The sequence below is a fragment of the Lithobates pipiens genome, unplaced genomic scaffold, assembly GCF_037356315.1.
Source record: "Lithobates pipiens isolate NorthernLeopardFrog02 unplaced genomic scaffold, aLitPip1_a1.2 Scaffold_37, whole genome shotgun sequence".
Lineage (NCBI taxonomy): Eukaryota > Metazoa > Chordata > Amphibia > Anura > Ranidae > Lithobates > Lithobates pipiens.
Window position 1 is genome coordinate 3,113,042 of NW_027507825.1, and position 26,964 is coordinate 3,140,005.

At 45.6% G+C, this 26,964-nt stretch overlaps 1 protein-coding gene across 1 annotated transcript; it reads left to right on the forward strand.

The window, feature by feature from the left end:
• Positions 1-3,520: 3,520 nt before the first annotated feature.
• SOCS4 (suppressor of cytokine signaling 4) lies at positions 3,521-24,141 on the forward strand. The gene is given in 8 exon segments (XM_077466661.1): positions 3,521-3,677; positions 22,499-22,654; positions 22,656-22,892; positions 22,894-23,185; positions 23,188-23,315; positions 23,317-23,679; positions 23,681-23,746; positions 23,748-24,141. Coding segments are annotated over 7 exon segments (1,290 nt in total). The 5' UTR covers positions 3,521-3,677; positions 22,499-22,576; the 3' UTR covers positions 23,874-24,141.
• The last annotated feature ends 2,823 nt before the right edge of the window (positions 24,142-26,964 follow it).

Genomic DNA, 26,964 nt, shown 5'->3' on the forward strand with positions numbered 1-26,964 from the left:
GGAGGAGTCGGTACACCTGTGCGAGACTGAAGGGGAGGAGCCGATACACCTGTGCGAGACTGAAGGGGAGGAGTCGGTACACCTGTGCAAGACTGAAGGGGAGGAGTTGGTACACCTGTGCAAGACTGAAGGGGAGGAGTCGGTACACCTGTGCAAGACTGAAGGGGAGGAGTCGGTACACCTGTGCAAGACTGAAGGGGAGGAGTCGGTACACCTGTGCAAGACTGAAGGGGAGGAGTCGGTACACCTGTGCAAGACTGAAGGGGAGGAGTCGGTACACCTGTGCAAGACTGAAGGGGAGGAGCCGGTACCCCTGTGCAAGACTGAAGGGGAGGAGCCGGTACACCTGTGCAAGACTGAAGGGGAGGAGCCGGTACACCTGTGCAAGACTGAAGGGGAGGAGCCGGTACACCTGTGCGAGACTGAAGGGGAGGAGCCGGTACCCCTGTGCAAGACTGAAGGGGAGGAGCTGGTACCCCTGTGTGAGACTGAAGGGGAGGAGTCGGTACACTTGTGCAAGACTGAAGGGGAGTCGGGGAGGCGGAGTTCCTGGAATGACGGGACGTTCTCTTCCATGAACTGTGACTCATTCTTTTAGAATCCTTTAAAATGAGATCATGTGTGAACTCTGCCCGCGGCATTTCCCGGCCGCTGACCATCTGGGCAGTCTGAGGGGCTTCCGGTTACAGATTTAGAAATAAAAGAATGATGACCCCCCCCCCCCTCCCCCTACTCGCCCCTCCCCCCCTCATTGTTCACCATTCACTGACTGATCATATAAGGAGAGGGAATCCCAATCCCTGAAATCTCATTGGTTGTGTGAACCTCGTTTACCGGCGCCGCTGTACGCCTGCTAAAACGCGTTTCCTTTTTTCTGCACTGGACTGTACTGGAACGCAGTAAAACGCATCAAAAACGCATTGAAAAGCACTGGACTTCACTGGAAAGCATAAAAAAGGAACTGAAACACACTGGAATGTACTGAAAAGCATCAAAAACGCACGGGACCTTAATACAGTGAAAAAAGAAAAAACAGGAAGGACCAGTTCACACCACATGCAGTCCAGTGCATTTTTTTTTCTTCACCAAAAACGCATGGGAAGTAGGTTATCTGGTTTTCAATGGCATCGTTCACACCAGTGCTTGCAGTTCCAGTGCGATCCAGTTCCAGAAAAAAAAAAGTAGGACATGCTGCCTTTTTCCTGCACTGGACTGTACTGGAATGCAGTAAAACGCATCAAAAACGCATTGAAATGCACTGGAAAGCATCAAAAACGCACTGAAACACACTGGAATGTGCTGGAAAGCATCAAAAACACACAGGACATTATAGTATAGTAAAAAAAAGCACATCAAAAACGCACCGGAACGCTTCAAAAACGCGCATGTAGAAACGCATCCGGAACAGATCTGGAGTGCGTTTTTTTTTGGTGTGAAAAAAAGCACATGGAATGCATCTGGAAATGCAACAAAAACGCGCTGGAACGCACGTGCCATTATTTAGGGCCAGTTCACACCATAGAAACGCAGTACGGATGCGTTCCAGTGCGTTTTTGATGCGGTTCAGTGATTTCCCAACCCCCCCCTCTTTTTTCTTAACCTTTAGGACCAGGTCACACCACATGCAGTCCAGTGCGTTTTTTTTCTGCATCAAAAACGCATGGAAAGTAGGTTAAATGGTTCTCAATGGCATCGTTCACACCAGTGCGTTTCGGTTCCAGAAAACAAAGTAGAACATGCTGCATTTTTCCTGCACTGAACTGTACTGGAACGATGTAAGACGCATAAAAAAATGCACTGGAACGCATCGGAACGCACCTAAATTCACCAAAAACGCACTGCAACACACTTGTCCTTATTTAAGGTTAACAAAAAAAGGGGGGTGGTGAAGCACTGGACTGCATCAAAAACGCACTGGAACGCATCAAAAACGCACTGGAACGCATCAAAAACGTGCGTGCAGAAAAGTACCTGGAACGTACCCGGACTGCGTTTCTATGGTGTGAACTGGCCCTAAAATAAGGACAAGTGTGTTGCAGTGCGTTTTTTTTTGGTGCATTTAGGTGCATTCCGGTGCGTTTTTGATGCCTCTTACCGCGTACCAGTACAGTCCAATGAAGAAAAAATGCAGTGCGCTCTACTTTTTTTTTCTGGAACTGAAACGCGCTGGTGTGAACTACGCTACTGAAAACCACATCGCCTACTTTCCATGCATTTTTGGTGCAAAGAAAAAAAAATGCACTGGACTGCATGTGGTGTGAACTGACCCAAAAGGTAAAAAGATGGGGGGGGGGGAAACGCACTGGACCGCGTCAAAAACACGGTAAAAGCGCGTTAAAAATGCACATGCGGAAACGGATCTGGAATGCGGTTAACCTACTTTCCATGCGTTTTTGATGCAGAAAAAAAAACAAATGCACTGAACTGCATGCGGTGTGAACTGTCCCAAAAGGTAAAAAGATGGGGGGGGGGGAACGCACTGGACCGCGTCAAAAACATGGTAAAAACGCGTTCAAAACGCACATCTGGAGTGCGTTTAACCTACTTTCCATGAATTTTTTATGCAGAAAAAAATGCCCTGGACAGCATGTGGTGTGAACTGGCCCTGAAGTAAAAAGATGGGGGGGGGGGGAGGGGAACGCACTGGACCGCATCAAAACCACTGTAAAAACGCATTAAAAACGCACATGCAGAAACGGATCTGGAGTGCGTTTTTGCAGTGCAAACCAGCCCTAAAATGCATAAAAACAATGCACAGGAACGCACAATGCCCTGATTTAAGGTTAAGAAAAAAAGAGGGGAGGGGGAAATGCAATGAACTGCATCAAAAACGCATCAAAAACGCACTGGAACGCATTAAAAACGCGTATGCAGAAAAGCACCTGGAACGCATCCAGACTGCGTTTCTATGGTGTGAATTGGCCGTTAAGGTTAAGAAAAAGAGAGGAAGGGGGGAATGCAATGAACTGCATCAAAAACGCACCGATAACGCATCAAAAACGCACTGGAACGCATTAAAAACGCGCATGCAGAAAAGCACCTGGAACGCATCCAGACTGCGTTTTTATGGTGTGAAATGGCCGTTAAGGTTAAGAAAAAGAGAGGAAGGGGGGAATACAATGAACTGCATCAAAAACGCACCAATAACGCATCAAAAACGCACTGGAACGCATTAAAAACGTGCATGCAGAAAAGCACCTGGAACGCATCCGGACTGCATTTCTATGGTGTGAATTGGCCCTAAAAGTTAAGAAAAAGAGAGGGGGGGAAAATGCAATGAACTGCATCAAAAACGCACCGATAATGCATCAAAAACGCGCCTGCAGAAAAGCATCTCCGGACTGCGTTTTCTCCGGTGTGAACTGGCCCGTCGAGCGGAGGGAATCAAACTGCGTCCGCCAACAAATCCGCGAACCCGGAATAACGACACAACGCCAGGCAGCGAGAGAAAGAGAAGAGCTGCAATTTGTCCCGGGAGGCGAGGGGTTAAGCTCAGCAGCTGTCGCAGTGCATGCTGGGAGCGGGGGGTTGTGGGTAATGTAGTCGCGAGGACAGGAAATGTCTCCTCTCAGTCTGATCTGCTCCCCTCTGATGGCTGATCCAATGTTCCGCTCCCTCTTCCTCTTTCTGGTGACTTGACGTCTCCCCGGAATCTCCTGGACGGGCCGATCTTCCAGGTGAGACCCCCCGAGATCTTCCATCCTTCCAGGTGGTCACAATGTATCCATTTCTGTGTCCCCCCAACCCCCACACTAGGTGTGTTCCTGGACTTCTGTCCTTGTAATGTCCATTCTTCTATCCGAATCGCACCGACACGTCGGGGACCACGGCCGAGCCAATCGCAACGACAACTCCACATTTATTCCTTTTGTTTTTGGTTTGTTTTTATATTTAATATTTATATATATTTATTTATTTTTATTCTTTTAAGTTTGAAAAGATACAATGTAGGAAAAAAAACGATACAAAAAGGGAAACGCCGTCCCAATTAGAAGGACAATTCCATTTGTTTTTTCAGTTTTTGTTTCTTTGTGTGTATATATGTATATATATTTTTTTTTTATTATTTGAAGTTGGAACAGACACAACGTATCAAAAAACGGATACAAAATGTCAAAAAAAAAACTGATACAAAAAAAAGAGGAAACTACAACATAAAGCGACACAAAAAACATTTGGGAAGTGGGTTTTTGCGCTTTTAAACTTTTTGTTGTTGGAATATTTTTGTAGCCAGAAACATCCGAGGAATTTAAAAAAATAAAAATAAAAAATAAAAGATCGCGGTGTCTTTAATGGCAGTTGATCTACCAAAAATGCAAAGGGCAGGGAATAGAAACAGAAAAGTGATGTCCATTTTATTTTATTTATTTTTCTTATTTTTATTTTTTTTTAATTTAAATGTCAAAAAATAAAAATAAAAAAAGAAAGCAGAAAATAGAAACATAGAAAAGTAATGCCCATTTTTTTTATTTTATTTTTATTTAATTTAAATGTCATAAAAAAAAAAGTAAAAAAAAAAACATGTGACATAAAAAGTTGCAAATGCCACCATTTGATTCACTAGGACCTCTGCTTTCAGAAAATATATTTTGTTTGGGGAGGGGGGGGGGGGGGTGTCATGGAGAATAAAATAGTAATAGTTGCCATTTTTCATGTCATGTGATTTATTTTTTTTTTTTTTTTACACACATTATTTCATTTAAATGTCCTTAAAAAAAATAGATTGTGTCTTTAATGGCGGTTAATCTACCAAAAGTGCAAAGGCCAGAAAATAGAAACATAGGAAAGTGATGTCCATTTTATTTTATTTATTTTATTTAATATTTAATTTAAATGTCATTAACAAAAAAAGAAAACAGAAAATAGAAACATAGAAAAGTAATGTCCATTTTTTTTATTTTTATTTTATTTTTTTATTCGATTTATTTGATTTTTATTTATTTCATTTAAATGTCATTAAAAAAAGAAAGCAGAAGTCATGGAGAATAAAATAGTAATAGTTGCCATTTTTTTCATGTCATGTGATTTAGTTATTTTTTTCTCTCTCCTTTACTTTTTTTTTCACACATTGTAAAATCCTGTTTTTTTTTAATTTTTTTTTTTATTTCATTTAAATGTCCTTAAAAAAAATAGATTGTGTCTTTAATGGCGGTTAATCTACCAAAAGTGCAAAGGGCAGAAAATAGAAACCTAGAAAAGTGATGTCCATTTTATTTTATTTTATTTAAATGTCATAAAAAAAAATAGAAACATAGAAAAGTGATATTCATTTATTAAAAAAGAAAGCAGATGCCATGGAGAATAAAATAGTAATAGTTGGCATTTTTTTTCATGTTATGTGATTTTTTTTTTTTGTTTTTTTTTTTTACACACATTGTAAAATCCTGCTTTTTTTTTTTTATTTTTTTTTTTAATGACATTTAAATTAAATAAAAAAACAAAAAGGAAACGTGATTTATTACACAGAACTGTGAGATGGTTGTGTGTATGGCGAGCTCAGTATACAGAGCAGTGTGCCCCCGGAGTTTAGTTTTAGCAGATCTGTATTATTATTATTATTATTATTATACAGGATTTCTATAGCACCAACAGTTTGCACGGCGCTTTACAACATGAGGGCAGACAGTACACAGTACAGTTACAATTCAATTCAAGGGGGTCAGGGGGCTCTGTTCGTTGGAGCTTACAATCTACTATGAAGTGAAATTGTTCTGGTTTTCAGAAACGTTCTTACGATACAATCGTTTTTTGACTTTACTGAGATCCTCCCCTCATGTTCAGGGAGAGACACAACTTTTACATTTTTTCAGTTTTTACATTTTTTTTTTTTTTTGCAATTACTGTTCAGCCGTAACCACTTCCTGTTTGGGACATTGTAAAATTAGCATTTTTTTTTTTTTGTTTTTTTTATGCTATTTTTTTCATGTCACGTGATTTTTTTGTTTTCATTCTTTACTTTTATTTTAATTTTTTTTTTACACACCTTGTAAAATCCTGCTTTTATTTTTATTTATGTATTTGCACATCCTTTTTATTTATTTCTTTTGCCTTGTGCTAAAAAATGACTTCATACCCCCTCAAACAAAATATATTTTCTGAAAGCAGAGGTCCTAGTGAATGAAATGGTGCCATTTGCAACTTTTTATGTCACATGTTTTTTTTTTTTTTTTTTTACTTTTTTAACACACATTGTAAAATCCAGCATGTTTTTCTAAAACATTTTATTTATTTTGCTTTGTGCTAAAAAATTACTTCATATTCCCCCCCCCCCCCCCATACATAATATATTTGCTGAAAGCAGAGGCCACGGAGAATAAAAACGTGCCAGCTGCGGGGTTTTTTTTTTTTTACTTTTTATTTTTTTTTAACACAAATAATGTAAGATTGTAAAAATCTTGCATTGTTTTCATATTTGCTAAAAAAATTACTTAGAACCCCCCAAACATTATATATTTTCTGAAAGCAGTGGCCCTAGTGAATAAAAATGGTACCAGCTGCAATTTTTTTACGTCACGTGATTTTTTTTATATATTAACTTTTTTTATTTTATTTAATTTTTTTTACAAAAATTTAAAAATCTTGCATTTTTCCCATTTTTGCTAGAAAGTGACTTAGAACACAACTTTTTTTCACACATTGTACAATATGCATTTTGTTTATTGTTTTTGCTAGAAAATGATTAAGAACCCTCCAAACATGATATATTTTATGAAGGCAGAGGCCATGGAGAATAAAATGATGTTAGTTGAATTTTTTTTATATCGTGTGATTTTTATTATTTTATTTTTTATTTTTACCGTTTTCACACACATTGTAAAATCCTGCATTTTCTTTTCTTTTTTTTGCTAGAAAATGCCTTAACACCCCTGAAACATGACATATTTTCTGAATGCAGAGGCCCTGTGGAATAAAATGGGGCCAGATACAATTTTTTTATGTCTTGTGATTATTTTAAATTTTTACTTTTTTTTTTATACACACATTGTAAAAGCCTGCATTTTTTCCTTTTGCTAAAACATCCTGCTTTTTTTTTTTGCTTTGTGCTAGAAAATGATCAGAGGCCCTGGTGAATAAAATGGTGCCAGTTGCAATTTTTTTTTTTTTTTTTTTTTTTTTTTCAATTTTTTTCGCACACATTGTAAAATCCAGCATTTTCTATTTTTATTTTATTTGCTAGAAAATAACTTAGAAACACAAAAACATGATATATTTTCTAAAAGCAGAGGCCCTGAGGAATATCTTGCAATTTTTTTTTGTTTTTTTGCTAGAAAATGACTTGGAACCCACCCCCCCTCCCCCCCCTACATGATACAATTTTTTAATTTGTCTATTTTATTTGACATAATTTTGTTTCATGTAAAATAATTGTACTCCCCCCTCCCCCTCCCCCTCCCACTTTCTTTTTGGGAATAATATTCCCCACTTGGAGTAATGGAATACTATATTAAATATTTGTCCTATTTTTTTATTTTTTTATATGACATCATATTCTTTCCATATTTAATGTGATCTAAAAATATTTTGGAAACAGCGAATCCGGTAATAATATCAGAAATTGTCGGTAAAACTTCGGAGGAGCCGATTACCATTCTGATTGTTGTTGTGGGTTTATTTTTTATTTTTTTTCCATCGGTCAGCTATAAATTTAGATTTTATAATAGATTTTGATGTACAGGAAGCTCCTTGGGGCATTTTCTGCTTCGTTTTCTCTGCCTGATGAAGGGGGCGTTGTATGACCCTGGGAGGAATCGTGCCCCTTCATTGGTGTCAGTGGACCCCAATGTTGGTGTCATTGGGAGAAATTGGTGCCTCATTGCTGGTCCCATTTAGAGGAATAGTGCACCATCTTTGGGTCTCATTGGCCCCATTGTCGGTGTCATTGGGAAAAATTGTGCCCCAGCATTGGTATTAGTGGGGGGGAATTGTGTCCTTCCATTGGTGTCAGTGGGGGTGAAATATGGCCCCAAGGGCTGGATAAAGGCAAGCAAAGGGCCGCATCTGGCCCCCGGGCCGCAGTTTGGAGACCCCCGATCTAGAAGAACTCAGTCTTGTTCAGCAGCGGGTGGTGTGGCCCCCCCCCCCCCCCAATTTTATTTTTTTAAATCACAACACCAAGTCCACAGCTGATTTCATATTTTCTTTAGGCCATGGTGAAGGGGGGAGGGGTGTTGTGTGGCCCCTGAAACGCGTTGGGTAACCCAACATATTACATGTTTGGTATAAAAAAACCTATTTCGGACTCTAATACTTCCATTTGGTGCTTCAATTTCTAGATTCAAACATCGCATTGGCTTCCTGAGATTTCCGGGGCAGTTCCTTGGTGTGGGGAAAGCAGCCTTCATATCACCCAGATGCCCCCATTGGGTCATTATCGGTACAGCTATAAAAAATAAATAAAAATGTATCGCCGTTACTAAAACTGCCCATAGACGGGTAGAAATTTGAACGCAAATTCTTTGGAAAAGAACGTTTGTCCGTTTTTCTTAATCATTAGTGAGGATCAAATCTAACGTTATCCATCTATGGCCAGCTTAGGACTCCTCCTTCGAAACTCTATCCATCTATGGCCAGCTTAGGACTCCTCCTTCGAAACTCTATCCATCTATGGCCAGCTTAGGACTCCTCCTTCGAAACGTTATCCATCTATGGCCAGTTTAGGACTCCTCCTTCGAAACGTTATCCATCTATGGCCAGTTTAGGACTCCTCCTTCGAAACTCTATCCATCTATGGCCAGCTTAGGACTCCTCCTTCGAAACTCTACCCATCTATGGCCAGTTTAGGACTTCTCCTTCGAAACGTTATCCATCTATGGCCAGCTTAGGACTTCTCCTTCGAAACGTTATCCATCTATGGCCAGCTTAGGACTTCTCCTTCGAAACACTATCCATCTATGGCCAGCTTAGGACTCCTCCTTCGAAACTCTATCCATCTATGGCCAGCTCAGGACTTCTCCTTCGAAACTCTATCCATTTATGGCCAGTTTAGGACTCCTCCTTTGAAACGTTATCCATCTATGGCCAACTTAGGACTTCTTCGAAACTCTATCCATCTATGGCCATCTTAGGACTTCTCCTTCGAAACTCTATTCATCTATGGCCATCTTAGGACTTCTCCTTCGAAACTCTATCCATCTATGGCCATCTTAGGACTTCTCCTTCGAAACTCTATCCATCTATGGCCAGCTCAGGACTTCTCCTTCGAAACTCTATCCATCTATGGCCAGCTTAGGACTCCTCCTTCAAAGCGTTATCCATCTATAGCCAGTTTAGGACTCTTCCTGCAAAATTCTGTCCATATATGGCCAACTTAAGACCCTTCCTGGGACACTTATGCCTAATACACACAATCAGACTTTCCGACAACAAAACCATGGATTTTTATTCGAAGGATGTTGGCTTCAACTTGTCTTGCGCACGCACACACGGTCGCACAAATGTTGGCCAACAACCACGAAACTGGTGACATACAAGACGTACGTGATGTCTCCATTACGAGCGCTAGTTTTACAAGACCGAGAGCTTCCGACTCGTACTTGATTTCGAGCACGCGTGGAGTTTTGTTTGACGGACTTGTGTAAAATTTGAGAACCTGCTAGCCAACATTTTGTTGGCAGAAAGTCCGACAACAAATGTTCGATGGAGCATACACAAGGTCGGGCTTTCTGCCAACAAGCTCACGTCCAACATTTGTTGTCGGAAAATCCGATCGTGTGTATGCGGCATTACTTCGAAATTCTATCAATCTATGGCCAGCTTAGGGCTCTTCCTAGAAATCTTCCATCAAAATTCTATCCATCTGTCACCAGCTTAAGACTCTTCCTTTGAAATTCTATCCATTTATGGCCAGCTTAGGACTCCTTCTTCGAAATTCTGCCCATCTACGGTCAGCTTACGACTCTCTTCCTTTGAAATTCTATCCATCTATGGCCAGCTTAGGACTCTTCCTTAGACTTTTCCTTCAAAACTCTGCCCACCCATGGCCAGCCTAGAACTCTTCCCAGGACTCTTCCTTCAAAATTCCATCCATCTATGGCCAGCCTAGGACTCTTCTTCGAAATTCTTACCATCTATGGCCAGCTTAGGGCTCTTCCTAGAACTCTTCCTTCGAAATTCTATCCATCTATGGCCAGGTTAGGAGTCCTTCTTTGAAATTCTGTCCATCTATGGCCAGGTTAGGAGTCCTCCTTCGAAATTCTATCCATCTATGGCCAGGTTAGGAGTCCTTCCTTGAAATTCTGTCCATCTATGGCCAGGTTAGGAGTCCTTCTTCGAAATTCTATCCATCTATGGCCAGGTTAGGAGTCCTTCTTCGAAATTCTATCCATCTATGGCCAGGTTAGGAGTCCTTCTTCGAAATTCTATCCATCTATGGCCAGGTTAGGAGTCCTTCTTCGAAATTCTATCCATCTATGGCCAGGTTAGGAGTCCTTCTTCAAAATTCTATCCATCTATGGCCAGGTTAGGAGTCCTTCTTCGAAATTCTATCCATCTATGGCCAGGTTAGGAGTCCTTCTTCGAAATTCTATCCATCTATGGCCAGGTTAGGAGTCCTTCTTCGAAATTCTGTCCATATATGGCCAGCCTAGGACTCTTCCTTTTTGAAATTCTATCTATTGCCAGCTTATGAATCTTCCTATAACTCTTCCTTCGAAATGATATACATCTATGACCAGCTTAGGGCTCTCCCTATAACTCTTCCATCGAAATTCTATCTATCTATTTATCTATCGATCACCAGCTTAGGACTCTTCCTTGGAAATTCTACCCATCGATGGCTAGCATAGGACTCTTTATAGGACTCTTCCTTAGAAATTCTTTTCATCTATGGCCAGCTCTAATCTCCATTCACTCTCGTTCCTCTGCCGCAAATCAGTTTAAATGTTTAATTGGTGTCTGTGCCCCGCTTTGGGTAATCTCCTTATTGTGGGATCACCAGGGCTGGATTCCCCACTGTACCCAAAGCTAAAGACCATGTGTTGGCTGGACCAGGCTACCCTTTTAGAAGGTACGGAAGTGGCATTGAGGGGTTCAGGGTTTTGTTGGGTTAGGTTCCTGAGTCCCAACTTTGGAGTAAAGTCAAGATTTTGCATTCTTGGCATCCTCCAGGGGTCAAGGGGCTCCCAGGGCACACAGAGGGGGTGGCGATTGACATCTTGCGGTCCCAGTTTAATTGCAGGCTAACGCTAGAGATGAGTCCTTCTCAAATTGAACCTCAACTGATATATATCAACTGGCAGGACCACAGTTGGGGTGAACGGGTCTGGGCAATCTCTAAGGCACTATGAGTCCCAGTTAGACCTGCATTGGGCTTTGCTGAGACTTGTCTTCTCATGGCAGGTGTGGGGCTACACAGGTTTAATTTCCCCTCCCCCCCCACAAACTGGAACATCTCTGAACCTCCACATCTGGTTTCTGCATCCTCATGAGCTTCCTGCCATTGATTTCAGAAAGTCCTGTGTTTACAATATGAACAATATTGATCTGTTCCTACAATGCTCATTGCATAGCCGGGGACTCTGGTGTATCTGCACAGCATTTGTGACGTCGCCAAGGAATCTCATGCCGAGGGGGGAGGGGTGGGGGGAGTGGGGGGAGTGGGGGGAGGGGGGGCTGCAGCAGGGTGGACTGGAATGGAGGAAGGGTAAGGATGTTGCCTGTTGCGACCAATCAGGTCTCCCGGCTTCATCGCCATTGGTTGCCATGAAACAGAATATATCGCTTTATATGTGTGTGTGTGTGTATTGTTTTTATTTTTTTATCCAATATTATTAATGATCTCAATGTAGAGATTGTGTGATGGACCCGATATACCGACCGCCAACGTCACGGCTATCCCAGTCGTTTCTTCCTATTACTGATATTATATTACTATTACTCTTCTGACCTTTTTCACATTTTATTTTTTTTAATGATAAAATGAAGATCGCAGACGGTGCCAAAGACAATACATTGTGAGGTGGGGAGATTCCGGGTATTTCCTGACCTGTGAACTCTGGAATACTTTTATTAATCCCAAAGGGAAATTTGGAAATGTAATAACTCTGCAATACAAGCTGCCAGTGGATGGCTGAACCAGTCCATATCCTCTAAGATTTACTTCTGCCTTACCGCTCGTTGCCAGGAGGGCGGCGATGTTGGAGAACGATGCCTCTCTCCTACTGTCCCTGGGAGCCCTCACACTGACTCTCCCTGTACCTCTGACTCTAATGCTCCCTGTAACCCTAAAACGGACTTTTACCCTAACACTTTTTCACTCTAACCTTCGCTGTATCCTAAATCCTAACTCTCCCACTAACCTTCACCCTATTATTAACCCCAACATGAATTCTGCCTCTAATGCTCCCTGTAAACCCTAACGCTGACCTTCACCCTAATTCTTTCTGTAACCCTAACGCTGACCTTCACCCTAATTCTTTCTGTAACCCTAACGCTGACCTTCACCCTAATTCTTTCTGTAACCCTAACGCTGACCTTCACCCTAATTCTTTCTGTAACCCTAACGCTGACCTTCACCCTAATTCTTTCTGTAACCCTAACGCTGACCTTCACCCTAATTCTTTCTGTAACCCTGACGCTGACCTTCACCCTAATTCTTTCTGTAAACCCTAACGCTGACCTTCACCCTAATTCTTTCTGTAACCCTGACGCTGACCTTCACCCTAATTCTTTCTGTAACCCTGACGCTGACCTTCACCCTAATTCTTTCTGTAACCCTGACGCTGACCTTCACCCTAATTCTTTCTGTAAACCCTAACGCTGACCTTCACCCTAATTCTTTCTGTAAACCCTAACGCTGACCTTCACCCTAATTCTTTCTGTAAACCCTGATGCTGACCTTCACCCTAATTCTTTCTGTGACGCTGACCTTCACCCTAATTCTTTCTGTGACGCTGACCTTCACCCTAATTCTTTCTGTAAACCCTGATGCTGACCTTCACCCTAATTCTTTCTGTAAACCCTGATGCTGACCTTCACCCTAATTCTTTCTGTGACGCTGACCTTCACCCTAATTCTTTCTGTAACGCTGACTTTCACCCTAATTCTTTCTGTAACGCTGACTTTCACCCTAATTCTTTCTGTAACGCTGACTTTCACCCTAATTCTTTCTGTAACGCTGACCTTCACCCTAATTCTTTCTGTAACGCTGACCTTCACCCTAATTCTTTCTGTAACGCTGACGCTGACCTTCACCCTAATTCTTTCTGTAAACCCTGATGCTGACCTTCACCCTAATTCTTTCTGTGACGCTGACCTTCACCCTAATTCTTTCTGTAACGCTGACCTTCACCCTAATTCTTTCTGTAACGCTGACCTTCACCCTAATTCTTTCTGTAACGCTGACCTTCACCCTAATTCTTTCTGTAACGCTGACCTTCACCCTAATTCTTTCTGTAACGCTGACTTTCACCCTAATTCTTTCTGTAACGCTGACTTTCACCCTAATTCTTTCTGTAACGCTGACCTTCACCCTAATTCTTTCTGTAACGCTGACCTTCACCCTAATTCTTTCTGTAACGCTGACCTTCACCCTAATTCTTTCTGTAACGCTGACCTTCACCCTAATTCTTTCTGTAACGCTGACCTTCACCCTAATTCTTTCTGTAACGCTGACCTTCACCCTAATTCTTTCTGTAACGCTGACGCTGACCTTCACCCTAATTCTTTCTGTAAACCCTGATGCTGACCTTCACCCTAATTCTTTCTGTGACGCTGACCTTCACCCTAATTCTTTCTGTAACGCTGACCTTCACCCTAATTCTTTCTGTAACGCTGACCTTCACCCTAATTCTTTCTGTAACGCTGACCTTCACCCTAATTCTTTCTGTAACCCTGACCTTCACCCTAATTCTTTCTGTAACGCTGACTTTCACCCTAATTCTTTCTGTAACGCTGACTTTCACCCTAATTCTTTCTGTAACGCTGACCTTCACCCTAATTCTTTCTGTAACGCTGACCTTCACCCTAATTCTTTCTGTAACGCTGACCTTCACCCTAATTCTTTCTGTAACGCTGACCTTCACCCATATTCTTTCTGTAACCCTAACACTGAAACCCCCCTTGTTAGTCTAAATCCTACTTTTAACCTTAATACTAACCTCTTCCCCCCCCCCCCCCCCCACTTAACCTAAATCCTAACACTGTCCTCCTTCTCCCCTTCTTTAAATTCGGTCACTAATTGTCCTCCTAACCCTCCCTGTAACCCTTGCACTTATGCCGCGCACACACGACCAGACTTTTCAACGGACTAGGTCAGACGGTCTTCCCGACGGACTTTCGGCTGAGTTCCTGAACAAAACGGACTTGGCCGCACACGACCGGCCTAAGTCCATTCGTTTTGAACGTGATGACGTAAGACGGGACTAAACAAGGAAGTCCAATAGCCAGTAGCCAATAGCTGCCCTTGCGCCGTATTTGGTCCATCGGACGAGCACACAGACGAAACGGTTTTCCAGATTTTTAGTCCGTCGGATAGATTTGAAACATGTTTTTACTTCTAGGTCCGTCTGACTTTTGGGGGGAAAAAAAGTCCGCTGGAGCAGAACACACACGCGATCGAATTGTCTGAGGGATTCCGGTCCGCCGGACCAAGTCTGCCGGAAAGTCCGATCGCGTGTACGCGGCATTACTTTCACTATTCTCCCTGTACCCTCAGTCCTAACACTCTCTTCATCTAGGCCTAAAACTACTTAGTCCGGCCCCCGTAAAGCCTGAAAGACAGTAAACTGGCCCCTTGTTTAGAAAGTTTGGAGACCCCCCCGCTCTAACCCCCAACACTGAACCTTCATCCTAACCTCCCCTGTAATCTAAATCCTAACACTGTGTTTGCCTTTAACCCCCAACACTGAACCTTAATCCCAACCCTCTCCTGTAGTCTAATTCCTAACACGGTCTCTGTTTAACACTAGCCTGCTTTTAACCCTAACACTAACCCTCCTTTCAACCTAAATCCTAACACTGTCTCGCCCTCAAACCTTACTTTTACCCTAATAATGAAGTAAAACCTTCTTCGATCTTTCCCGATAATTGTAACACGGACCTTCACCCCAACCCTCCCTGCAGCCTAAGCTCTCTCCATTCACTCCTAACACTAACCCTCTATTAGTCCTTAAGGCTAACCTCCACTGTAACCTAAATCCTAACACTACTCTTAATCTTGACACCAACCCTTCCTATAACTTAATCCTAACGCTGTCTATTAATCTAACCCTACTTTTAACTTTAACACTAATCCTCCCTCTAATCCAACACTGAACCTTTATCCCAACCCTCCCTATAATCTAAACCCTAACACTGTCTCTCCTTCTAACCCCAACACTAACCCTCCCTCTATCTCCAACACTGAACCTTCATCCTAACCCTTCCTATAGTCCAAACCATAACATTGTCTCTCCCTGTAACCCCAACACTGAACCTTCATCCTAACCCTTCCTATAGTCCACACCCTAACACTGTCTCCCCCTGTAACCCCAACACTAACCCTCCCTCTAACCCCAACACTGAACCTTCACCCCAATCCTTCATATAATCTAAACCCCTAACACTAACCCTCCCTCTCTAACCCCAACACTGAACCTTCATCCTAACCCTCCCTATAGTCCAAACCATAACACTGACTCCCCCTGTAACCCCAACACTGAAGCTTCACCCTAACCCTTCCTATAATGTAAACCCTAACACTGTCTCCCCCTCTAACCCCAACACTAACCCTCCCTCTAACCCCAACACTGAACCTTCCTCCTAACCCTCCCTATAGTCCAAACCCTAACACTGTCTCTCTCCCTGTAACCCCAACACTAACACTCCCTCTAACCCCAACACTGAACCTTCATCCTAATCCTCCCTATAGTCCAAACCCTAACACTGTCTCTCTCCCTGTAACCCCAACACTAACCCTCTCTCTAACCCCAACACTGAACCTTCATCCTAACCCTTCCTATAGTCCACACCCTAACACTGTCTCCCCCTGTAACCCCAACACTAACCCTCCCTCTAACCCCAACACTGAACCTTCACCCCAATCCTTCATATAATCTAAACCCCAACACTAACCCTCCCTCTCTAACCCCAACACTGAACCTTCATCCTAACCCTCCCTATAGTCCAAACCATAACACTGACTCCCCCTGTAACCCCAACACTGAAGCTTCACCCTAACCCTTCCTATAATGTAAACCCTAACACTGTCTCCCCCTCTAACCCCAACACTAACCCTCCCTCTAACCCCAACACTGAACCTTCATCCTAATCCTCCCTATAGTCCAAACCCTAACACTGTCTCTCCCTCTAACGTTCCCTGTAACCCAACCAGTGACATACATACAGGGCTCGCCATTTCGACTCGGCCCCATGCTCCAGGGGTAAAAATGTATTATTTATTATTATTATACTGGATTTATATGGCACCAACAGTTTGCGCAGCGCTTTACAACACGAGGGCAGACATTACAGATTGAATACAGGAGGGATCGGAGGGCCCGGCTCCTTTAGAGCTTTACAATCAAGGAAAATCTCATTCATTTTGCTTATTTTGTGTTTTTATATTAATGGGAAATCCAAAAAGCGGGTGTCACAAATGATGAATGAGGTAATTGGGAGGCGATGCTCCATTCAGAAATCCTCAGTGATTGAGGCACGTGGCTCCTCGTGGCTCCTCGTGGCTCCTCGTGGCTCCTCGTTGACTCATCAATGTCCTCCTTTTTTATCTTTTTTTTTTTTTTTTTTTTGTCCTTGGCAGCCGAGTATTTTAGTTCCCCCCCCCCCCATTGTGGTCACCCGGACTTGTCCTGACTTGTAAAGCAACTTCTTACTATTGGACCCGATGAGCTCACCCGCCGAGGGCCAGGAAAATCCCCCATTCAATAGACCAATAAGATGAGTCTATAATCTCCTCTTTTAGAAATGGGTGGTATTTAGATGACACAATGCCCCCGGGCACAGAATGAATGAGGAAACCCTTCTGTACAATCTTAGCCGCTGATCTCATTATTTACATTCCATATAAGTAGACCGGTAATTAACCATTTGCATACCTTGCAATTTTTTTTATTTTTTCATTTGCTTTCGTGAAAATGTTGAATTATTATTAATATATATATATATAATTTTATTTTATTTTTTTTTAACTAGAAGTTAGTGTAACCACCCCCCAAAACCCCAAAATGTTTTAATTTTTCGGAAAGCAGAGAACCCAGAGAATAAAATCATGGTAGTTACAATTTCTTTCAATCATACATTATTAGTGCAATGGTTTATGAAATGCAACATTTCAGTAGAAAATACACTAGAGTTGGATTTAGTGCACAGAAACACAATATAATACCCGATTTCTGTATACAGGTAATTAAACATTTGCCTACCGGGGCATTTTTTAAAATATTTTTTTTTTCACGTGTGAAAATCTGAATTTTTTTTATTTTTTTTGCTAGAAATTACTGTGAACCCTCTCACTGACACCAAAAATGGGGCAGTATTCAACCTTCACTCCACCACCCCTGACACCAATGATGGGGCACTATTTCTCCCACTGACACCAATAATCGGGCAATATCCCCGCCCCCCCTGACACCAATGATGGGGCACTATTCCTCCCACTGATACCAATGATGGGACACTATTCCTCCCACTGATACCAATGATGGGGCACTATTCCTCCCACTGACACCAATGATGGGGCACTATTCCTCCCACTGATACCAATGATGGGGCACTATTCCTCCCACTGATACCAATGATGGGGCACTATTCCTCCCACTGATACCAATGATGGGGCACTATTCCTCCCACTGATACCAATGATGGGGCACTATTCCTCCCACTGACACCAATGATGGGGCACTATTCCTCCCACTGACACCAATGATGGGGCACTATTCCTCCCACTTATACCAATTATGGGGCGCTGTTCCTCCCACTGATACCAATGATGGGGCACTATTCCTCCCACTGACACCAATGATGGGGCACTATTCCTCCCACTTATACCAATTATGGGGCGCTGTTCCTCCCACTGATACCAATGATGGGGCACTATTCCTCCCACTGATACCAATGATGGGGCACTATTCCTCCCACTGATACCAATGATGGGACACTATTCCTCCCACTGATACCAATGATGGGACACTATTCCTCCCACTGACACCAACAATGGGAAATTATTATTCTCACCGACACTAACAATAGGGCAGTATTCCCTCCTCCTCTGACACCAATGATGGGGCATCGTTACCAATCCCAGGACATGTTCTACTACCAATTGGCCATAGTCTGACCTCCTTTTAAAGTCTGAAAGATAGTAAACTGGTCCCTTGTTTAGAAAGTCTGGAGGTCACTACTTGGATTGGACTGTTATTTTTTGCTGTAATATTTTATGTTTTATGGAATTCATGCATTTTAGGGGCGACACTGAATATATACATAATAATATATCCAAAAAACCAAGCCAATGCATTTTAGAGGTTCTAAGGGACCCCACTTCACCAGGGATCGGTATACTGGTGGAAAATTAAACAGGAGTGATGCTGGACTCGAAAAAAGGTCTCAAGAATAGATATTTCTATTCTGCTCCAAAATATTGAACCTCTGGAACGCGTTGTTCTGTTTCAGATATACTCTGGTGAAATAAAATGATTTGGACTCTCAACCATTGGTATAGCGCTCCTTCTCTTCAGAGCCTCTTGGATTTTGTCCAAGCTCCTCCAAGAGGCAACTTTGTGCATGAGAGAACTAGGGTGATGCCATTTTATTTGCTTTGGGTGATACCATTTATTGCCAACTAGGGTCATACCATTTATTGCCAACTAGGGTCATACCATTTATTGTCAACTAGGGTCTTACCATTTATTGCCAACTAGGGTCATACCATTTATTGCCAACTAGGGTCATACCATTTATTGTCAACTAGGGTCATACCATTTATTGCCAACTAGGGTCATACCATTTATTGCCAACTAGGGTCATACCATTTATTGCCAACTAGGGTCATACCATTTATTGCCAACTAGGGTCATACCATTTATTGCCAACTAGGGTCATACCATTTATTGCCAACTAGGGTCATACCATTTATTGTCAACTAGGGTCATACCATTTATTGCCAACTAGGGTCATACCATTTATTGCCAACTAGGGTCATACCATTTATTGCCAACTAGGGTCATACCATGTATTGGCTAGGTGGTGATACCATTTATTGGCTAGGGGGTGATACCATTTATTGGCTAGGGGGTGATACCATTTATTGGCTAGGGGGTGATACCATTTATTGCCAACTAGGGTGATACCATTTATTGGCTAGGTGGTGATACCATTTATTGGCTAGGTGGTGATACCATTTATTGGCTAGGTGGTGATACCATTTATTGCCAACTAGGGTGATACCATTTATTGGCTAGGGAGTGATACCATTTATTGGCTAGGTGGTGATACCATTTATTGGCTAGGTGGTGATACCATTTATTGCCAACTAGGGTGATACCATTTATTGGCTAGGGAGTGATACCATTTATTGGCTAGGGAGTGATACCATTTATTGGCTAGGGAGTGATACCATTTATTGGCTTTGGATGATACCATTTATTGGCTTTGGATGATACCATTTATTGGCTAGGGGGTGATACCATTTATTGGCTAGGGGGTGATACCATTTATTGCCAACTAGGGTGATACCATTTATTGGCTAGGTGGTGATACCATTTATTGGCTAGGTGGTGATACCATTTATTGGCTAGGTGGTGATACCATTTATTGCCAACTAGGGTGATACCATTTATTGGCTAGGGAGTGATACCATTTATTGGCTAGGGAGTGATACCATTTATTGGCTTTGGATGATACCATTTATTGGCTAGGGGGTGATGCAATTTATTTGCTAACTAAAAAGGTTGTAGTGAAAACTTTCACAGCAAGTTGGTTTCTTCCTCAGGCCTCCGTGCCTCAGAAGCTCGCACTACAATCTTTCTAGTTGGCCAATAAATGGTATGGCCCTAAATCCAAACCCTACTTTTGCCGATGACCAGCATGACAAATAGTATGCATCCTGGAATACAGATTCTTGCTGCGCTGCTTTAGAATACCGCGGTCCACTACATTTTCCCTTAAAGATGGTTCACCATATCATCGATTTTTGTAGTTTTCCTTTTATATCATTCGTGTTTATTTGTTGCTTTTGGCTGGTGAAGGATCCTTTCCAACCTGTGCTCAAATGTTGCTCCTCTCTGGATTTCTATGACTATTCAAACATTTTATAGCTGATAGCTAAACGTAGACCATAGATCTGCCAATCAAAAATGGAACATTTCCCATAAGACAACTTACGATGGACTTTTGGCCAGGCCAGAGCGCGCGGTCTGCTTTTCTAGCCCAATAGACTATCCATCTTTACAGTACAGTTGGCCATTAGCCCTTGAAAAGGACCCGTTTAACATACACCTAAAGATCTTTTTGATCCCTTCTCCGTTTGCTTATTCACCTGATCCCTTGAATTATAAATATTGGGGATATCCTTGGTGCCTCTCCTGTGGCTTGTCTATACAACCTGAAGGCCATTTTGGGTTGTTGCAGTTTTATGGACCAAATTTGCTCCTTTTCATTTGCGGTGTTTTTTACATAGTTGCATTTAACCATTTTGTTTCCATTTCATGCAAACCCGTGTGTTGTAATATATTCTTCTGAGGAAGCCGTATAAAAGGCGAAACATGTTAAGATAATTTCTCATCAATATAGGCATCACGCAAATGATGAATTATGTTGTTAAAATCTTTTTTAGAAGATTTTTAATAATGTTTCTGATTTGAAGGATGTACTAAATATTTTTTTTTTTTTTTTTTTTTACTTTTTAGGGATGTGGTGCCTCTGGCTCTCTCTATTACCCACAATTTTTTTCTTTGACCAGGCACAGTTTAGCCACTTCCTTACCGTGTTTACAGCCGAAAGACTGCTACAGCACAGCCAACTCGTTCCAGGAGGGTGTCCATAGATGTCCTCCCGGAACCACGCCTCTCACCCCCCCCCCCCCCCCCCCGGGGCCCGCATTTGTTGTGCTCTGGGATTGCTGTGTCATTTGGACACAGATAACAGATAGTGGTAAAGGGCCAAACACAGTGGCCTTTTACCATGTGATCAGCTGTGTCCAATCACAGCTGATCACAAGGAGTTGCCAGTTATCAGCTCTCCTTTCCTCATGCTCTGTCACAGTGGAGATGAGCCGGTAACCATCAAACCCGTCAGGGGACATGCACACAGATAATCTTTGCCCTGATTAGCTCCATTAGTGCCAATCAGTGCTGCATATCAGTGCCGCCTCATCAGCGGCCATCAGTGCCGCCCCATCAGCGGCCATCAGTGCCGCCCCATCAGCGGCCTTCAGTGCCGCGGCCCCATCAGCGGCCTTCAGTGCCGCGGCCCCATCAGCGGCCTTCAGTGCCGCGGCCCCATCAGCGGCCTTCAGTGCCGCGGCCCCATCAGCGGCCTTCAGTGCAGCCCCATCAGCGGCCTTCAGTGCAGCCCCATCAGCGGCCTTCAGTGCAGCCCCATCAGCGGCCTTCAGTGCAGCCCCATCAGCGGCCTTCAGTGCAGCCCCATCAGCGCCCATTAGTGCAGCCTCATCAGCGCCCATTAGTGCAGCCTCATCAGCGCCCATTAGTGCAGCCTCATCAGCGCCCATTAGTGCAGCCTCATCAGCGCCCATTAGTGCAGCCTCATCAGCGGCCTTCAGTGCCGCCCCATCAGCGGCCTTCAGTGCAGCCCCATCAGCGCCCATTAGGGCAGCCCCATCAGCGCCCATCAGCGCCCATTAGTGCAGCCTCATCAAGCGCCCATTGGTGCAGCCTCATCAGCGGCCATTGGTGCAGCCTCATCAGCGGCCATTGGTGCAGCCTCATCAGCGGCCATGGGTGCAGCCTCATCAGCGCCCATGGGTGCAGCCTCATCAGCGCCCATGGGTGCAGCCTCATCAGCGCCCATGGGTGCAGCCTCATCAGCGCCCATGGGTGCAGCCTCATCAGCGCCCATGAGTGCAGCCTCATCAGCGCCCATGGGTGCAGCCTCATCAGCGCCCATGAGTGCAGCCTCATCAGCGCCCATTAGTAAAGGAGAAAAATTACTTATTTTAAATTTTATAACCAAACCTTTTTTTTTTTCCAACATTTTCCGTACTTTTTTTTGTTTGTTTAGCAAAAAATAAAAAAACACAGTGTGATTAAATACCACCAAAAGAAAGCTCTATCTGTTTTTAAAAAGATGACAAAAATGTCATATGGTTGCAGTGTTGCATGACCGCGCAATTGTCATTCAAATTGCAGCAGCGCTAAAAGCTGAAAATTGGCCTGGGCAGGAAGGGGGTAAAAGTGCCCGGTAAGCATGTGGTTTAAAATCTGGCTTTTTAAGGACGTAGACTTTCTTCTAGCCATAGGTGGTATAGTAGGGGGGGCAACTCTAGTTGTACTGCTCTCTGTTTGCATCAACCTAATCCTGTTATTTTTTATTTGTCAATATACAGGTAGTTCCTGAGAGACGAGCTCCGCTGTGCCAACCACACACCATCCAAAGTGGGTCGTCCTTTTTTTTTTATTTGACGATGGCTGAAAACCTGGAGGATAAAATTGAGGATCTTGACGTGAGACCTAAAAGCAGTTGCAGTCGAAGCGCGGAAAGGAAAAGACGGGTACCTCTGGAGCGGCAAGAAGCTCTCCTGGTTGAACAAACATGGATCCGAAGGAGATGCTGAGATTGCGTCGGAGAAGGCAGAAGGTCCATCAAAAAGCCAAGAGAGGAAGCACAGCTGCTCGTCCTTTGAACTTGACTCGGACCGCTCCTGCGGGCATAAGCTGCTGGGCAGGTCCTTAAAACAAAAACTGCAAGATGCCGTCGGGCAATGCTTCCCAATAAAAAACGTGCGGCAGCAGCCGCCACTCCTCCTCCGTATTGTCTTCCAAAAGGAAAATTCATATCAGCGAATTAATGTTGGACAAATGCCCCTTCCCTCCGAAATCGGACCTGGCCTACCGCTGGCATTTTATCAAACGGCATACGGCTCCGGTTGAGCAGTCGCACAAGCAGTGGGTAGTGAGAGACGCCCCCAAATTAGAACCGCTAGACGTGGCTGACCAGAACTCTGATTGCGGAGAGGACCTCTCGGCTGATGGGCCGGTCTTTCTTGTGAGGCGAGCTGTGGCTCGGTGGAGTCCTTCACCAAGGCTGTGAGGAGCACCAAGGAGGACAGCGACGTTGACTCGGACGATGAGGTCCTTGCGCTGTGTGCCAGCTCCAGGAAGAGGAACAAGTCCAAGTGGGAGTTGGAGGATGAGATTTTCCACCCGGCAAACCCCACCGAAATATCACACCCAGATCGATTACGTCCATTGCCTTGTCCCGGACCTCTTTCAGATCAATAATAACCCCTGCTACTGGGGGGTGATGGATAGATATGCAGCAGAGGCCCTCTTGGAAGGAAAGCCAGAGGGAACGTTCTTGTTGAGGGACTCGGCACAAGAGGACTACCTATTCTCCGTAAGTTTCCGCCGATATAGCCGTTCCCTCCATGCCAGGATCGAACAATGGAACCACAACTTTAGCTTTGACGCTCACGACCCCTGCGTGTTCCACGCTCCCAACGTCACGGGTTTATTAGAACATTACAAAGACCCCAGTTCCTGTATGTTCTTCGAGCCCCTCCTGTCCCAGTCCCCTCCACAGGACATTTCCCTTCTCCTTGCAGCACGTCTGCAGGGCCGTTATTTGCAGCTCCAACCAATTACGACGGCATCGATGCCCTTCCTGTCCCGTCTTCTATGAAACTGTACCTGAAGAGTATCATTACAAGTCCAAAGTCCCGGGTGCGCCGAGTTGACGTACCGGAGCGGCATCAAAAGTGACCTATTTTATTATATTCTTTTGGCCTTTTCGATCTGTTTCTACAAGAGAGCTTGTATTCTACCACATTAAACTTCCTAAACCGCAGATGTATTATTTTGAAGTGGAGGAAGTGGTGATATGTAACATTTTCACGAGAGGCAGAAAACTGCCAACGCACAGACTTGTTCATTCATTAAGGTGTTTATTAAACCGTGTTTAATAAGCCTGGTTGCCGATTTCAGTTTTCATGTCATGCTAATAAACTATACCAAATGGTGGAACTTTTTTTGTATGAAGCTGTGTGTGTGTCGGCTTCTTTTATACTCTTAAGAAAGACCCGGGGCAATTTGGCCCCCTTTTTCATAAAATTAGAAAATTTTGTTCCTCCAGAGTGATCAGTTGGAATCGGGGCCTGGACAAGGGGCTGGGCGGAGGAGTGGGCCGGGAGTGGCGGAAGAGTGGGCCGGGAGTGGCGGAGAGCCGGGAGTAGAGGAAGAGTGGGCCAGGAGGGGCGGAGGAGTGAGCCGGGAGTGGGTGGGAAAGAGCAGGGAGTGGCGGAGGAGTGGGCCGGGAGAGGCGGAGAGAGCAGGGAGTGGCGGAGGAGTGGGCCGGGAGAGGCGGTGAGAGCAGGGAGTGGCGGAGGAGTGGGTCGGGAGTGGCGTAGAGAGCAGGGAGTGGCGGAGGAGTGGGTCGGGAGTGGCGGAGAGAGCAGGGAGTGGCGGAGGAGTGGGTCGGGAGTGGCGTAGAGAGCAGGGAGTGGCGGAGTGGGTCGGGAGTGGCGGAGGAGTGGGTCGGGAGTGGCGGAGAGAGCAGGGAGTGGCGGAGAGAGCAGGGAGTGGCGGAGGAGTGGGCCGGGAGTGGGTGGGAAAGAGCAGGGAGTGGCAGAGAGAGCAGGGAGTGGCGGAGGAGTGGGCCCGGAGTGGGTGGGAAAGAGCAGGGAGTGGCGGAGGAGCGGGCCGGGAGTGGCTGAGGAGCGGGCTGGCAGTGCAGAGTAGAGAGCAGGGAGTGGCGGAGGAGTGGGCCGGGAGTGGCGGAGGAGCTGTACGGGAGTGGCAGAGGAGAGAGCCGGGAGTGGGTCGGGAGTGGCGGAGAGAGCAGGGAGTGGCGGAGGAGTGGGTCGGGAGTGGCGGAGAGAGCAGGGAGTGGCGGAGGAGTGGGTCGGGAGTGGCGTAGAGAGCAGGGAGTGGCGGAGAGAGCAGGGAGTGGCGGAGGAGTGGGTCGGGAGTGGCGGAGAGAGCAGGGAGTGGCGGAGAGAGCAGGGAGTGGCGGAGGAGTGGGCCGGGAGTGGGTGGGAAAGAGCAGGGAGTGGCAGAGAGAGCAGGGAGTGGCAGAGAGAGCAGGGAGTGGCGGAGGAGTGGGCCCGGAGTGGGTGGGAAAGAGCAGGGAGTGGCGGAGGAGCGGGCCGGGAGTGGCTGAGGAGCGGGCTGGCAGTGCAGAGTAGAGAGCAGGGAGTGGCGGAGGAGTGGGCCGGGAGTGGCGGAGGAGCTGTACGGGAGTGGCAGAGGAGAGAGCCGGGAGTGGGTCGGGAGTGGCGGAGAGAGCAGCGAGTGGTGGAGGAGCAGGCCGGGAAAGAGCAGGGAGTGGCGGAGGAGCGGGCCGGGAGTGGCGGAGGAGCGGGCCGGGAGTGGCGGAGGAGCTGTACGGGAGTGGCGGAGGAGCGGGTCGGGGGGGTGGTGGAGGAGCTGTACGGGGGGGTGGCGGAGGAGCTGTACGGGGGGGGTGGCGGAGGAGCCGTACGGGGGGGGTGGCGGAGGAGCCGTACGGGGGGGTGGCGGAGGAGAGGGTCGGGGGGGTGGCGGAGGAGCTGTACGGGGGGGTGGCGGAGGAGCTGTACGGGGGGGTGGCGGAGGAGCTGTACGGGGGGGTGGCGGAGGAGAGGGTCGGGGGGGTGGCGGAGGAGCTGTACGGGGGGGTGGCGGAGGAGAGGGTCGGGGGGGTGGCGGAGGAGAGGGTCGGGGGGTGGCGGAGGAGAGGGTCGGGGGGGTGGCGGAGGAGAGGGTCGGGGGGGTGGCGGAGGAGAGGGTCCGGGGGGGGTGGCGGAGGAGAGGGTTGGGGGGGTGGCGGAGGAGAGGGTCGGGGGGGTGGCGGAGGAGAGGGCCAGGAGGGGGAAAGAGCCATCAACACAAGTCTGTGCCCAGTATTAAAGCTGAGCTGCGCGGTGCTTTTGATAAGTGAGAGGCTGCTGGGCGTAGGATCCCCTAAGTTTGCACATCATGAATGGGGGAGGGGATGCAGTTTGGCATCTTTGCCCTGGGCACTGAATGACCTTGTCCTGGCACTGGTTGGAATCTTGATTGGTACAGACATCACAAAATTCTGTCCTCCTTTGCCGGAGCCCCTTTACACCTTGTTGGACAGGAAGGTTGTTGGGGGGGGTTGAAGGTGCCCCGTCCAATGGGTCTCCTCACCGACTGGGGGGTGTCGGTGGACATCCATTGGCCGGCACCCACTGACCGGCTGCTGCTGTGACTAATCACAGCAGAAGCAGCACGCCCCCCTACCCGGAAGTGCAGAATCACACACACTATACTACCAAAAGTATTGGGACGCCTGCCTTTACACACACATGACCTTTAATGGCTTCCCAGTCTTAGTCTGTAGGGTTCAATATTGAGTTGGCTCCGCCCTTTGCAGCTATAACAGCTTCAACTCTTCTGGGAAGGCCGTCCACAAGGTTTAGGAGGGTGTCTATGGGAATGTCTGACCATTCTTCCAGAAGCTCGCAGTCTCCGCTCTAATTCATCCCAAAGGTGTTCTATCAGGTTGAGGTCAGGACTCTGTGCAGGCCAGTCAAGTTCCTCCACCCCAAACTTGCTCATCCATGTCTCTATGGACCTTGCTTTGTGCACTGGTTCCAATCATTTGGTGGAGGGGGGATTATGGTGTGGAGTTGTTTTTTTAGGGGTTGGGCTTGGCCCGTTCGTTCCAATGAGGGAAACTCTCGAGGAGTCAGCATACCAAGACATTTTAGACAATTTCATGCTCCCAATTTTGCGGGAACAGTTTGGGGACGGCTCCTTCCTGTTTCAACATGACTGCCCACCACTGCACAAAGCAAGGTCCATAAAGACATGGATGAGCGAGTTTGGGGTGGAGGAACTTGACTGGCCT